This window comes from Euprymna scolopes, chromosome 22, assembly GCF_053919585.1.
Source record: "Euprymna scolopes isolate OS-2025 chromosome 22, ASM5391958v1, whole genome shotgun sequence".
Classification (NCBI taxonomy): Eukaryota; Metazoa; Mollusca; class Cephalopoda; order Sepiida; family Sepiolidae; genus Euprymna; species Euprymna scolopes.
Genome location: NC_136503.1, coordinates 105,846,058 through 105,862,036, shown reverse-complemented (window position 1 = coordinate 105,862,036; position 15,979 = coordinate 105,846,058). Strand labels below are relative to the sequence as shown.

The 15,979-nt window shown below is 35.5% G+C and overlaps 1 protein-coding gene across 4 annotated transcripts in view; it reads left to right on the top strand.

Moving 5' to 3' along the window:
* Positions 1–15,979, top strand: part of LOC145243622 (protein broad-minded-like) — a 403,332-nt gene that overhangs the window by 289,688 nt on the left and 97,665 nt on the right. For all 4 annotated transcript variants that reach the window (XM_080106643.1, XM_080106646.1, XM_080106644.1 and 1 more), the window contains 2 exons: positions 5,455–5,573; positions 13,127–13,246. In XM_080106643.1, coding sequence (XP_079962769.1) covers positions 5,455–5,573; positions 13,127–13,246 — 239 coding nt within the window. The remainder of the gene's footprint in view (positions 1–5,454; positions 5,574–13,126; positions 13,247–15,979) is intronic.

The window sequence follows — 15,979 nt, the reverse complement described above, 5'->3', positions numbered from 1 at the left end:
TCTTAAACTGTGTGCACTTCTTTTCGGTGAAATTGCGTCACAATAGAAATGCTGAAGAACAATAAAAGTGAAGGAACTGATTTGCTTTGTCACCTTCTTTTGGTAGCAGACGCACTGGAAGTTTTTTTTTTTTTTTGTTTTTGTTTTTTTTACACAGGAATCACCATTTATCAAGGCCTGGAGCCCACTCGAGGATAAGGGTTAATGGGTATACATTAGTCAATGTAATTATAGCGTAGTGAACATAAGCAGTGGGGTAAGTAAGAGAAAATACATAAGCTGACTATAATTGAGTTAGTTTACAGAATGTTTTAGAAGTGGCAGTGGATTCTGTGACAGTTTACGACAGTGAGGAACTGTTTACGAACAGTCTTAAGTTTGCAACAGTTGAGAACCTTCTCCAGTTGGAGACAGTTGATGGTAGGTTGTGGCTGAGAAAAAAAATCAGAGAGAAATTATTATAAAAAGAGGAAATGAATTTACTAGCAGAACAAAAGTTGCAAAAAATGAGCTTGGTAGGAGGACAATGAGGAGGAAGTTGTTTACTAAGAGACACAAAGGCAGCTAAAATAGGATTGTTAATCAATGTGTGGTAATGATTAAAACAAAGGACTGGACAGTAGAGATCAATATATTTAGAGTTTACAAACAATGAGTGAATTCAATATATTCAATATATAATATAATATTCAATATATTCAATATAATATATATTCAATATATAATATAATATACTATAATATAATATAAATGTAATATTCAATATATTCAGAGTTAGTTTACAAACAATGAGTGAATATTCAGAGTTAGTTTACAAACAATGAGTGAATATTCAGAGTTAGTTTACAAACAATGAGTGAATTCTGCGACAGATTACGACAGGAACAGCTTATGAAAAGGCTCAAGTTTGCAATAATTAAGGACGTTTTCAAATTGAAGGCAGGTTGTGGCTCGGAACAGATCAGGAGAGCTTCAGGAGGCCAAGATAAGGAAATGAATTGATTAACCGACTGATGAACATGGCCAGAACATTAAACTCGCATTTAGAGAGTTGTTTCCCACTATGGTGTTATGCACGCACATATAGCAAGAATGTATTGGAGTCTTTTCTTTCTCTTGAGGTTTTGTTTTGAGTTGTTTTTATACTTGTGAAACCATATTCGCCCTCCCCCTCGGAAGTCGCTAATGTGAGAGACAATAACATTTTCCCCACTCTCTATCTGTGCCTAATTCTAAACACAGCTTCCATTAAACCAAGTTTCTTTCCTAGAACTGTTCACATGTGGAACATTGTTTAATTGGCCTGCTTCCCAGCTGATTACAATATGGTAGCCTTCAAGTCCAATGTAAACAAGTTCTTGCTGAGCCATTCTCTTTAATAATCCAAATTTTACCAAATTTATACCATTAACGATTTTTTTTTTTACAAGGTCGTCACCACTTATCCAGGCCCGTAAGCCACTCAGGGATAAGGGTTATTGCGTGTACAGTATGTTAATGTTGAGATTTGATAAAGGGTCTACTTAGGGGTCGGTTCATCAGGAATTTGTTTATGTTGGACTTGAAGACATCCAGGTTGTAGTCAGGTGGGAAACAGGCAGGCGGAAGAGAGTTCCACAGGCGTGCAGTTCTAAGAAAGAAGCTTTGTTCATGGAATCTACGTTTTGGTTTTGGCACAGATAAAGAGTGGGGAAAATTTTTGACAGTGGTTTCAGCTAGACGGGTGTTTTTCGTGAAAGATCGGTGAGGAGGGACTAGGGATTGGAGCTCAGACGAGCACCTGCCATGGAAGTAATGATAAAACAAAGAGGCTCGCAACATCTCTCCTGTGGGAGAGAGGGTGCAGAAAAGAGAAAAGGGCATCCCCCACTAAGCCACGAAGCCTATTTTGTACTCTGTCAAGGCAGGATACAGTGTTTTAGCAGCTCCTGCCCAGATGTGGCAACAGTACTCCATCCTTGGACGTACTTGGCTTTTATATAAGTAGAGAATTGCATCAGCAGTGAGATATCTTCTGGAGCAGTAGAAGGATCTCACCATTTTTCCAGCGACCTTGGCAATGTACTTGATGTACGTGTTCCATTTCAGGTCAGGAGTAAAGGTCAAGCCCAGAAGCTTATCAAAACATGGAGCTTCCCCTACTAAACTACCACCTTACATTCATAATCTATTATCCTTGATTGGCCTTCTGGCCTTGATATGGTGACTTCCTTGTAAAAAAAAAATGGCCAGAACCGGAAGAAGAAAACAATGGAAACAGCATTGGGGGTCGGCGATTGTTATTGTTATATAGCATGTGGTTCCACAAGAGCATGCTAAGGCAGTGGAATAGAAGAAAGAGGAGGAAGTGACTTAAGTATACAGCAGACTTATATTTTTATTTTATATCCTTTATTGGGTCATAGCTTATCAAAGTCCAGAAGCCACTCTAAGATAAGGGTTAATTTTAGATAGTTAGGCAACATGATCAGTAATAGGAGAACTTGGGTAGGGCTTAATTATTTAAGAGGACTGCTCAACAGGAACTTATATAGATAGAAGGTGAATGTAGTTGTTGTAGCTAGATAAGTATTTGTTGTGAACGTTTTACGATTGGAGCTCGGTCGAGTATCTACCATAAAAGTAACGTTAGAGCAGAGACAGACCCGCAACATGTCTTCTGAAAGAGGAAGCAAGGGAGTAAAAAGATCCTCACCCACTGAATTTCGAAGACATTTTTGTACTATGTCAAGGCAAGAAACTATGCTCTTAGGAACTCCACCTAATGGCAACAGTATTCCATTTTTTTTTTTACATAAGAGTCACCACTTGTCAAGGCCAAGAGGCCACTCGAGGATAAGGGTTAATGAGTGTACAGTAGTCAATGGGATAATATCATAGTAATAGTTGGTAGTGGAAATTTGGTCAATTTAGTAAGTGAACGGTTCAACAAGAATTTGTTTATGTTGGACTTGAAGACGACCAATTTGTAGTCAGCTGGAAAGCAGGCAAATGGAATAGAGTTCCACAGATGTGCAGCTCTAAGAAAGAAACTTTGTTCATGGAATCTACGTTTAGGTTTACGCACAGCTAAAGAGTGGTTGAAATTGTTGATAGTGGTTTCAGCTAGACAAGTGTTTTCGGGAAAGTTTGGTGGGGGAGCATAGATTGGAGCTCAGACGAGCACTTTCTATGGAAATAACGATATGACGTATTTAATCTTGTAGAGTTAGAAGATTGAGTTGGAAGTGAGATACTTTCTGAAGCAATATAATGCAACCTGGTAACTTCCTTTAACTGTTATATACTGGGTGGTATGATAGTGACGTCTATTCTGTTTTGTTGGTGTTCGTCTTAGGAAGACTGTTAGTGTTTCATCTAGAGCCAGGGTACATTAGCACCAAGTGTGTAATTTAACTATCACAGATTTTTGAATACCTCGATAGCTAGAAAGATAGTTTGTTTGATATTTATACACATATGCTTGTTGTAAGCGTCTCTGATTGGAATTACCCTGTTCATTTATCAATGAATAACGAGACACTTGTTATAACAAACTTGGTTAATTTGACAAGCATTCATATTTACACAATGCAGCGGTGGAGTGAAGAGGTGGTGGTGGGAGAGATGTGGTTGCGAACGTGACAGGCAGTTTCTCGTCGTCTTTGCCTCGTTTCTCTCTCCGCGTCTCTCTGCCTGTTTTTTTTATCATTTCTCTTTTATGGATATTCGACCTCGTAACCCATTAACCAATTTACGTCATCGACCTATGTTCTCGGTGTTTGCTTTTGGTCTTACCTGCGGCCGAATTACGTCATCTCATTCCTGGGTTTCATTTTTGTCGATCAGGGTTTAAGTTCATTCGAACTTTGCTCCATTCAATAGCCTGACCCATAAAACGACTTGCGTCATAGGACCAGGTCATTCAATTCCAGGTTCCATTTTTGATAGCCCGGATTTCGAGTTCATTCGCACCTTGCCTCTCCCTAACATAACTGTTAAGGGGCCGGAACATGGTTATATGCCGAGTTTGACTAATTATTATAAATTCTCCTAGAGTTTCAATCCTTGTTTTTAAGGGGGGGGGGTGATAATAATATTTTTATATAATTATTTATTGTTACATGTCCCCTTTTCATATAATTATAAAAATAGAGAGATTAGTTAAAATGAAAATAAGAGAAAGCAGAAATCGAACCTTGGACATAAGTTTTAAAGAACAATAGGTTTAAATGGAATGTCCAGTAAATTGTTAATTCGGATGAAATAAATAATAAATAAACTATTCAATTGTTAAAAGAATGTGGATAATAAAATATTGGTTAAATAAATTAGATATGTAGGTTGAATTCCTTTGTGAAAATAAAGAAAAAATAGGTTATTGAAAAATCAGAATGTTCGAGAAACGTGCAAGTCCACGCATGTTGATGGCACGTGAATTTTAGTCACGTTGGTCGGACATGCATGGATTTCTCAATATAGGAAGTGAGAGTTAGTTAGTTAGAGAGACAGTCAGTGAGAAACTGAGAGAGGGTCTGAGAATTCGAACGTCTAGGAAGCGAGACGATCACTTTGAAGCTAAAATGTGAAGCTTTGAATTCTTGATGATTGAAAACCACGGCTGGTCGTGAAGAAATAAATCCATCATGTGTTTTGATAAAACGTCGTCTTGTGTTTGTGATTCTTACAAAAAGGTAAAGTGAAAATTGTATTATATGTCTATATATCTGTGTTATAAAATGTCATTACATACACGTCTCTACATCTCATATCTACACTAAGACTGTCTGAACACTATCTCTTCACTTCTCCTTCTCTTCCATTCTACACATCTAATGAATGAACATTTAATATATAGGAATCGTTATAAACGAACAATCTCTCTTAAAACAACATCTCTCTCTCTCTCTCTCTCTCTCTCTCTCTCTCTCTCTCTCTCTCTCTCTCTCTCTCTCTCTCTCTCTCAACAGCATCACTTGTAATAAGACTCTCTCTCAACGACAAACACTCTAATAAGACTCTTCTAAGACTGCGCGTGTAATAAGACTCTTTCTAAGCATCACTTATAATAAGACTCTCTCAATGAAACCCTATATAATATTATTACTAGACTTTTTAGCCCATTAAAAACAGGAAAAAGTTATATCCTGTTGACTCAAAATGCCAAATTCATTATGCCAACTTCATGGTTGAATATGGTTAAATTTGTGTTCATTTTTGCATTAAATGCAAATCCATATTAATCCTCAGCTGTGTATCGAATGGATACCATAATACTTAGCTCGGTGTACCTATTTTAACAAAGGTTCGTACAAAATTTCAGTCAAATCGGGTTAGTAGTTTCCAAGAAAAAGCGGAACAGACAAACAGACAGATAGACAGACTATGGCACTTGTCTATTTTTAATGAAACGGAGGACATTTTTGTTTGTTTTTTCTTCTAGAAATTTCCATTGTATTTTGTTTGCGGTTTCAGATTATGTTCGGTACCAATTGGTTGATACTTGGTCCATCTTGGAATGTCCCATATCGGATACACCTCCAATTCGTCAAAAATGCTGGCCGACCGAAGTTATCGATCGGTCCTGTCAAAAAGTAAGGTACCTTATTTTAAAAAAAAATTTTTTTTGTTATCTCTAGAATTTCTGTTCAGTGAGGACCATATCATGAGTGCTGATAGGCAAGGACCTGATGATCAGTGTACCCTGAAGCCAGCTAGCAAGTAAAAAAAAAAAAAAAAAAATAGAAAGGTGTGGTGAAACCTGATGACAAGAAAAAAAACAAAGAGATCAGTGAAGAATAATAAAACGTGTTTTAATTGAGGGAAGGGGTTAGGGTTAGGGTGAGGGAAGGGGAGGATAATAAATATACCTCAAACAAAGAACTGCTGTAGCAGATGATAATGACGGTAATATTCGAAGGATGTCAGAAATCTTGAATCATTAAGGGTTATCGAATTAAACAAAGAACTGCTGTAGCAGATGATAATGATGGTAATATTCGAAGGATGTCAGAAATCTTGAATCATTAAGGGTTATCGAATTAAACAAAGAACTGCTGTAGCAGATGATAATGATGGTAATATTCGAAGGATGTCAGAAATCTTGAATCATTAAGGGTTATCGAGTTAATTTTGAATTCTTTTTTGAGATGAGTAATTTGTAGAATTTATTTAATTTAATTATTTGTGGACTATTATCCTCATCTTCTCGTTGTTGTTTTCACGATGTTTCGGTCAATTATTCCTCTGATGTCTGAAGATTCGATATTCCTATTCCGTCGTGGTTAACCACCTGATGAAGGTCAGAGGAATAATCGGCCGAAACATTGTGAAACGATCAGAGAATGAAGATAATAGTCAGCAAATGATTAAATAAAATAAATTATTAAGGGTTAGTTTATTGCAGTCTATGATGACGATGACCCATCCAGTGATGTTTGGAACAGGTGACTTCGTTGGTGTGGGCACAATTAAAGGATGCATAAAAGCACTTTATCTTTTTTTTATTTTTGTTATCTCTGGAACTTCCGTATAGTGAAAGCCATGGTGATGATGAATAAGAGTCTGTTGATCAGTGTATCCTAACGAGTAAAAAATAGAAACCTGATGACAACCAAAAAAAGACCACATGATTGTATAATTATAAACTGTGTATGTTTTTTTTGTTTGTTTTATCGGTAGTAATATGTTTCAAGGGAAGAGCTGCTGTAGTAGATGATAATGATGATAATATTGGAAGGTCGACAGAAATCTTGAATCATTAAGGGTTGGTTTATTACAGTCTATGACGATGCTGAAGATGATCCATCCAGTGGTGTTTGAAACAGGTGACTTCGTTGGTGTGGGCACATTGAAAGGATGCCTGAAGATGCTAGGATTAGTAGATATAGGACAGTTTAGGTGGCAGGATGAGTTGACAAATAAAAACGTGGAAAGGAGTAAGAAGGATTTGTGAGAAAAATAATGACATTGCCATATATGATTCAAAGCCGAACAAAGTATTTTCTAAAAGGAATTAAATCGAATTATATTTTATTGTTTTGAACATGTTCCACAAGAAAATCTGAGCAAATTGTAATTTTGTAAGAAGAAAGCTGTCGGTGACAAAGAAACTTAGAGATTTAATTTACATGTGGGTGTGTGCATTTAGGCATACTTTGCTTTAGGCATACTTCATTAAATAGCAGACAATTCCTGTCTGCATATTTTGGTTTGGATCCTTTCTAATATTCTTCTTCTTCCTTTTTTTTTTTTTTGCTTTATGCAAGAACTGGCTGCTGTAGCTGCCATAATCAATGTTGACACAAGTACTTTTGGATCCATCATCAGGGATAGCTAAGACTGAACTGATTTTAAGATATTTATAGAAGTGTTTTCTGTTTGTTTGCTTTTTTTTGGGGGGGGGGTTCCTCAGTAAATCAATTGTTATTAAATATATTCACTTTTAAAGTCATTTAGGAAAATTATCGTTATTGAAATTTTTTTTTTACATTTTGTTTATTTTCTCTCTCTCTCTCTCTCTCTCTCTATATATATATATATATATATATATATATATATATATATATATTGTATTTTATTATATGAACTTTTAATTTACAGAATCTAATTCAAAATTTTTACTTATAGTATTTTAACCGGACTTTATCTAATACGGTTAGTCATTTTTTTATAACATTGAACTCTGAATGAACTGTTTTGCATATTTACATCTTATGTTTTTTTAAGTTTTGTAACTACAAATAATAAAACTTTAAGTTTCAACCTATGCAGCTACCAACAAATACATAGAAATGGTAAAACTTTTAACGTGACTTTCTGATTATTTTGCTAACAATTTTTTCCTCAGATGAGAAGAAATAGCATTCTTTGAAACTTCGCGGCTTAAGGAGCACCCAGCTTTGAAGTATTCTGCCAAATGATAAAAACTTTTTATAAAATTTTACTTTACAAATCTGTTATTATTTATCATAAGCTCTACTATCGTCAGTGAATGTATTGAGCTTTTTCATTTGGTTGGGATTAAAATATAAATAACTATATTTATATTTGGTTTTGGAATTTGATTTTCCTTGATTAGTAGATTCCTCCTCATGAGCTTTTCTTTGTGTGTGTGGGTGTATACATATATATATATATATATATATATATATATATATATATATATATATATATATATATGTATACTTAGATATACTTTTTGGAGAAAAAAACTTCACGCAGATTATTATAAGGAAAAAATTCCAAAAATAAGAGCATATTATTTATATTTTTTATATACAAAAAGTTTAGATGAGTCATCAGTACCGTCGGTTTCTAATGATAAGTATCGGCTGAAGAAAACTTGATATGGATATTGTCAAGTTTGCAGGTTGAAACAAGTAACGTAGAAAGCAATACAAATGACGACTCAACAAACAAAGGTAGATCAAATAAGAAGTGTATTAGGAAAAGGTATATTTACAGGATATTTACATAATGGTGTCAAATAAGAGAGTCTTTGCTGGAGAAACATATCTGCTCTCGGCGGCCTTCGGTGGCTTCTGGTGAACACACACTCAGACTAACTGAGTCTTCTTATTTATGTGTAATTACTATCCACATATGCAAATGAATGTGTGCCACCACAACAGATATCTAAAACGCTCCCCTATTATCAGGTTTGAAACCAACGGTTCCAATCACTTATTTCATATAAACTATCTGTAAATAAAAATATATATATGTGTGTGTGTGTGTGTGTGTGTGTAAACAAATCGAGCGGAGGCATTTGGACGATGTCAAACATCGTTAATTCATTAACCCACAAGCAGCAGTCTAAAAGATGTTTGCCCCCCGATTATATATATATATATATATATATATATATATATATATATATATAATGAATAAATGTCAAAAAACTATATTCCAAAATTCATTATGTTGACCATCTTATTATTTATCCCTTTAATTCAGTTGATATTCACTATATTGCTCTGTAATTACATTGAGCTTCTTAAATAAGGATTGGTGTATATTATAATAAAATATATTTCTACAAAAAAAAAAAAAAATATATATATATATATATATAGTCATCCGCATACAGTACTGTTTCGCTGTTTCACAGCTCATCAGAGACACTAGACAGGCAACTGCCTCAAGCCAGGATCGAAACCCGACGAAGGCATCATTTATGGAATATCACAAGTTGATTTATCTGTGATCGGTGAAAGGTCCAAGTTTGAAATCACTCAAAAACGTTGATCGTAATTGTTTTTATTAATTTAGACATGACACGTAAGTAATTGTTTTTACATATGAGGTGCTTTCAATAAGTTTCTAGACTTTTTGTACAGGCATTTAAAATTGTCGTAGACACTTGAAAATTTAGAATGTTATTGCTATACATTCTATGAGATGACTGAGCAATTTTTATGATTTCAGGTTCGAATGACTAATTACAGCAGGGAGTGGAATACACCCTACTAAAGCCTGATTGTCATAGCTGGTGAATTTCAAAAATGCAATGTGGACGTGAGGACACTTTAGAAGAACGATATGTAATAAAATTCTGTTATAAATTTGGAGAAAATGCCACAAACGTGTGAAATGCTTCAGACTGCTTTTGGACCATCTAGCATGAATCGAGCATCAGTTTTTGAGTGGCATAAGAGATTCAAGGAGTCTGTGAGATATAATGAGAGGTGTGGGAGGAGTCAAGTCAGAACGCTAAAGTTGATTGGCCAAATAAAGAATTTCGTGGATAAGGACCGTCGTGTGTCTAAAGAGACAATAATTGCACAGGTTGATGTCAGTGTGGGAACTGTACACACAATTATTGGCGAGGAACTGAAGATGCAGAAATTTGCACAAAGTTTGCTCCAAGGGTGCAATCCACAACTTCATCCTTGTCACAGACTATTTGACCAAGATGGGCAACAAGACAATTCTTTATCCTCATCTTATACTTCAGACTTGTGACTTTTGGTTTTTTCCCGAAACTCAAGGAGAACCTTGAAGGTTGTCGTTATGAGACAATTGATGGGATGAAAGAGGTTGTGCAAAAGGACTTCTAGAACTTGTTGGAACAGTACAACAAGTGTATTGCAGCTGGAGGAGATTACTTTAAAGGAGACTAGAGTTTGTGTTTACATTAATATAAGTGTTTATACGAAAAAAAAGTTTGGAAACTTATTGAAGACACTTTGTAAAATGCATTTATTTGAAATCCTATTATACTGCAAAAGCACTGGAAAAAAAAATTAAAATTGATGCGTTTATTTTGTGTCGATGAAGTGCATTCGATCATTTCGTTTATTTTCTCATGATTTATATTGTCAAGATGACCCTGGTTATGACCGCATAAGAAATGAATGGAAGCTGTAAGGGGTCAGCCAGAAAAAAAAATGTTTGGATGCAAAGATGAGGTGGGAGGTTAGCCAATGCAACAACCACAATTAATTAATGGAATACTTCAGACTGGTTTTGGACGATCTTGCATGCATCAAGCATCAGTTTTTGAATGACATAAGAGATTCAAGGAAGGTAGGGAGTATGTGAAGGATGATGAGAGGGGTGGGAGGAGTAAGAAAGAACATTAGCGATTGGCCAAATAAAGAATTTCATGGATAAGGACTGTAGTGTGTCTATAGAGACAATAAGTGCAAAGTTTGATGTCAGTGTGAGAACTGTACACGCAATTATTTGCAAGGAACTGAAGATGCGGAAGAGTTGCGCGGAGTTTATCCCAAGGTGGCTCAGAGAAGATCAGAAAGAAAGACATAGTTATGAGCACCCTATTGTCCAGACCTTGCTCCCTATGACTTGGTTATTCCCTAAGCTCAAGGAAAACCTTAGAGGCTGTTATGAGTAAATTGAGGAGATGGAAGAGGCTGTGACATGGGTCATTAACACACTCACATAAGAGGGCTTCTATGGAGCCTTGTAGAAGAATTGTATAGCAAGTGCATTGCAGCTGGAGGAGATTACTTCGAAGGGGACTAGAGTTTCGTGTGTTTACTACCAATAAAAGTGCCTATATGAAAAAAAAGTCTAGAGACTTATTAAAGACAATTCTTTGCAAGGAACTGAAGATGCAGAAGATTTGCGCGGAGTTTATCCCAAGGGTGTTCAGAGAAGATCAGAAAGAAAGACATAGTTATGAGCATAAAGATAGTTTCTCACCCACCCTATTGTCGAGACCTTGCTCCCTATGATTTGGTTATTCTCTAAGCTCAAGGAAAACCTTAGAGGCTGTTATGAGTAAATTGAGGAGATGAAAGAGCTGTGACATGGGTCATTAACACACTCACACAAGAGGGCTTCTATGGGGCCTTCTAGAAGAATTGTACAGCAAGTGCATTGCAGCCGGAGGAGATTACTTCGAAGGGGACTAGAGTTTCATGTGTTTACTACCAATAAAAGTGGCCATACGGAAAAAAAGTCTAGAGACTTATTGAAGACAATTCATAAAATGTATTTATTTGAAATCCTATTATTGTACACAAGCACTGACAAAAACTCAATAAATTATTAAAATTGATGGGATAACTTTGTGTCCATGAGTTGATGTCATCCACAGGATAAAAACCATTCGTGCATCCAATCATTTCTTCGTTTCTGCCTCCCAAATTTATTTTCTCATGATTTTGTATTGTGAAGGCGACCCAATAACTTTCCCCCACTCTTTAACTGTGCCTAAATCAAAACGTAGATTCCATGAACAAAAGCTTCTTTCTTAGAACTGCACGCCTGTGGAACTCTGTTCCGTCTGCCTGCTTCCCACCTGACTACAACTTGGATGTCTTCAAGTCCAACGTAAACAAATTCCTAATGAACCGCCCCCTTAAGTAAACACTTCATCAAATCTCCACACTAACGTACTGTATTTGCAATAACCCTTATCCCTGAGTGGCTTCCGGGCCTTGATAAGTGGTGACCACCGTGTAAAAAAAAAAATGAAATAAAATAAAATAAAATGCATTTATTTGAAATCCTATTATTCTACACAAGCACTGACAAAAACTCAATAAATTATTAAAATTGATGGGATAACTTTGTGTCCATGAGTTGATGTCATCCACAGGATAAAAACCATTCGTGCATCCAATCATTTCTTCGTTTCTGACTCCCAAATTTATTTTCTCATGATTTTGTATTGTGAAGGCGACACTGGTCATGACCACAAGTCATCAATCAACCAGAAATGAACGGAAGCTGTAAGGCCTCAGCCAGAAACAAATGTTTGGATATTGGGTGCAAAGATGAGGTGGGAGGTTAACCGATGCAACAACGACACTGCATTAATCACAAATTGGCAGTTTTATTTATACAACAACTAGCAGGGAGACCCGACATTGCCCGGGACTGAATGATGACCAAGGAATGTTTCAGATCTCTATAATTTTATTGTCATCCAAATCGGTGAAATTGTCCAATTATTCAGTCAAATCGATTGTTTGCTCTAGTTGTGGACCAATTCTGGTGGGAGGAAGCTTCACAAGCCTCACTGCAGTGACTTAGTCCACAATACATTGTAATCTACGTTGCACTGGAGAGAACCTCCTGTTGATTTTATAAAATTATTTTTTATATATAACAGCTTGAATGAAAGTTTAAAATGCAAAAGTCAAGTATCATGGTTCCATTGTGCAGTAAACAGAAACATTCATTTTAAACGTGTCTCTATCATATCAAAGAACTTACTGTTGATTTTATATGACTGGCCATTCTGCTTGTGTGGTGATAAATCTTCTCAAATGCACTTGTGATGTTAGGCTGTATAAGGTGTTAACTTTGGTCAAAATTGTCCATTTCTTCTTTTTATCAGATTTTTTTCAATTATCGATGCTTATCGAAGACAATCCGATACAAAACCTGTCTATAAACACTGCCAGATACGTAAAGTACATTTGTTTGAAATTGCATAAACATTGTGAGAAAAACTTTATTTTATAAAGAGGTTACACATATTAGATCATTGTGACAACATTTACTGTAAATTTTTTTTAACCGCTTCATTTTTGTTCCACTTCTTTTCATTTTATGCATTGTGATAACCTTCTTTATAACATCTTTATGTACAGAATACAAGTAAACCACATCGCCATTGCATGCTGTACGACATCTGATGTGACACATTTTTATTTTCATCTTTTTCCAGCAACTGGTCCGTCTGTCGACACTTCTCTATGCGTTTCCTGCAGTTTATGAGTTACTAGCCAATGAACCACTTGCCAACAAAGACACGTACAGCTTCCGCGAAGTGCCGCAGACTATGGTTGTAAGTCAGAACTTTTACTCAAACTTCTAGGGAATCAAATGGAGCCTCTTAGTTAAATTTCGGTTGACCCTCTTCCCTCTAAGCACCCCCCTTCCCCTGACAGAAAAAAAATGTCACCCATGGAATCGTTAATAAAATTCATAATCATTTTGGCAATCTAAATATATTTACTACAAATAAATATTTAATATTTTCCTTGGGCAACAGCGAGACACAGGTCCTACTAGTATTCAAATAAAATTCACAAACCTTTCAGCAATCCAAACATATTTGCTACAAATATGAATTTTATATTTTCCCCAGGCAACGGTGGGACACAGGTGCTGCTAGTATTCAAATAAAAATTCACAAACCTACAAATAAGTCCAAATTTTCAGTAGAGAAGCATACCTTTATCAAGGGTAGAAGACTGTCCTCATTAAAATGTTGTTTGTTTTTTTTTTTTCTCTACATATTCTGGATTATTTAAACCAAACATTCCAATCTTATATTATTAAAAATCCCTGTAAACATTTTATTGTTATCTGGCTTAGTTATTTATAACATTAAATTCCAGTCGTAGCTCAAAACATTCTTCTGCTATCGAAATCTATATATTAATACGATAGCGTGCGTGTTATTTTCTGTGTCTCGCTTACATCCGGGTCGTTTAATTGTTATGTACTTCCATTTCTTGTAATAAATAATTTTACCAAGAATTCTTCATAAGTTTTGATTTCGGTTTCGATTATAGCTGATGGCACTCAAGTGATTTCATTTTTTTATAAATAATTTTACCAAGAACATCTCATAAATTTTAGTTTCGGTTTTGATTATAGCTGACGGAATTCCAATAATCTATTTTTAAAAAATAATAATTTTATCATGAAATCTTCATAAGTCCTGGTTTCCGTTTTAGTTTTAGCTGATGGCACCTTAATTTTTTTATAAATAATTTTATCAAGAATTCTTTAAGTTTTGGTTGCGGTTTCAATTATAGCTGAAGGAACTTAAAGGTTATATATATATATATATATATATATATATATATATATATGAACAAATGATTAATAAAATATGTTAAAAGACATCTTGAAAAAGAGTTAAAAACATATTTAATTTTAAAAAAAGGAAGCACAAGATAAGTTGATAGTCCTTAATCCGCGTAGTTTCGAAGAAATACTCTCCTTCTCATCAGAGGGCAGGAATTAGCAAAATGCAGGATCGGATTTTGCATATAAAAGTATTTAATGAAACTACAAGTAAGTCAAAGATCTTACTTGGTTAAAAAAAAAAAGGGTGAGGTAAGGGGAACAGGAGGCAAAAGAAAAATAATAAAAAGATTTCACATGAATGGATAAGCTCTATTTCCTTTTCGGTTTTATTGAGCTTTTTATAATATCTGGCTGAGTTTATTTTACTTGTAAATATTAACTCTTTAATATTTATGATATATTTTAAGTTTACCATTTTGATTACCTTAGTAAACTTATTGTAACTTTTATTTTATATATATATATAAAGTAGTAGCATCCCTCTGCCTGTTCTATAAGTATTTTAATGGTGAATGCTCTGACGAACTGCAGACATTTGTGCCCCCACGACGTAGACACCCTCGACAAACCAGAGGCAGCTAAATCCCACCCCCACACAGTAGAGATCCCTAGATGTAAAAGATCTTTCTACTCCAGTAGTTTCTTCCCCAGAACCGCTAGACTCTGGAATTCCATTCCAGGTCCCTGCTTCCCTAACTGTACTGACATGCAGAAGTTAAAGTGTAACGTGAACCGACATCTTGCTGCTCAAATACCAACATAGTGCCCCAGTAGTTGCTGCCCCTGATAGTAGCCCCCTACACCAAAGTGGCAATGTGCCTTGTTTGGGGTGATATTATTGTAGCTACAATAATATCAGAGTGTCTCCACTTACGCTGAACATCTACAGAATGCAACATCAATATATCCGACATCCGACATTGCCCTGGCCAAAATCCAACACAATGTTAACAAATTCTTGTTAAACTGTTCTCTTAAATAATCAAATTCTACCCATTTTCAACCTGATCAAACCTTACATGAAAATAACAACCAAGATAAAGATAGTAGATTGAGATTGTCGGACTGACTTCCTCATCTTGGTTGTTATCGTCACAACGTTTCGGCCGTTTTGCCCTCCGGCCTTCATCAGATGTTTTGTATCGAACTGGGGAACCGTTTGTTAGGAGTCTCAAACCCAACCCTTTATTATTATTACATGATGAAGGCCGGAGGGCAAAACAGCCAAAACGTTATGACGATAACCAAGATGAGGAAGTCAGTCCGACAATCTCAATCAATGAAAACACCTCATCTAAAAAATACAGACAATTACTATAAAGATAGTAGTCTGAATAATAATTGCAAACATTTTACTATTATAAAGACAGTACTCAGGTGATTAAGCTGATGCTACCAGATCAGGCTGTCTGAGGATAGTGGCTTCCTGAGACGAAATGCACATTGATGCTTTTTGTTTTTCTACTTTCTTTTGCAAAACTTAATTATGCTCTGCAAAACCAAAAACAAAAACAACAACCCACCTTTTCCTTTTTCCTCCTTCCCATTTCCCCTTTCTTTTTCTATCTCCCCCACTTCCTGACTGGTTTCCTAACTTAAAATGTACCAAACAATAATACTGTAACCATTTTCCCTCTTCCATTACAAAACTCATCCATGTGCTGCAAGGCAGGGAACAAAAACGATAAACTCCACTACA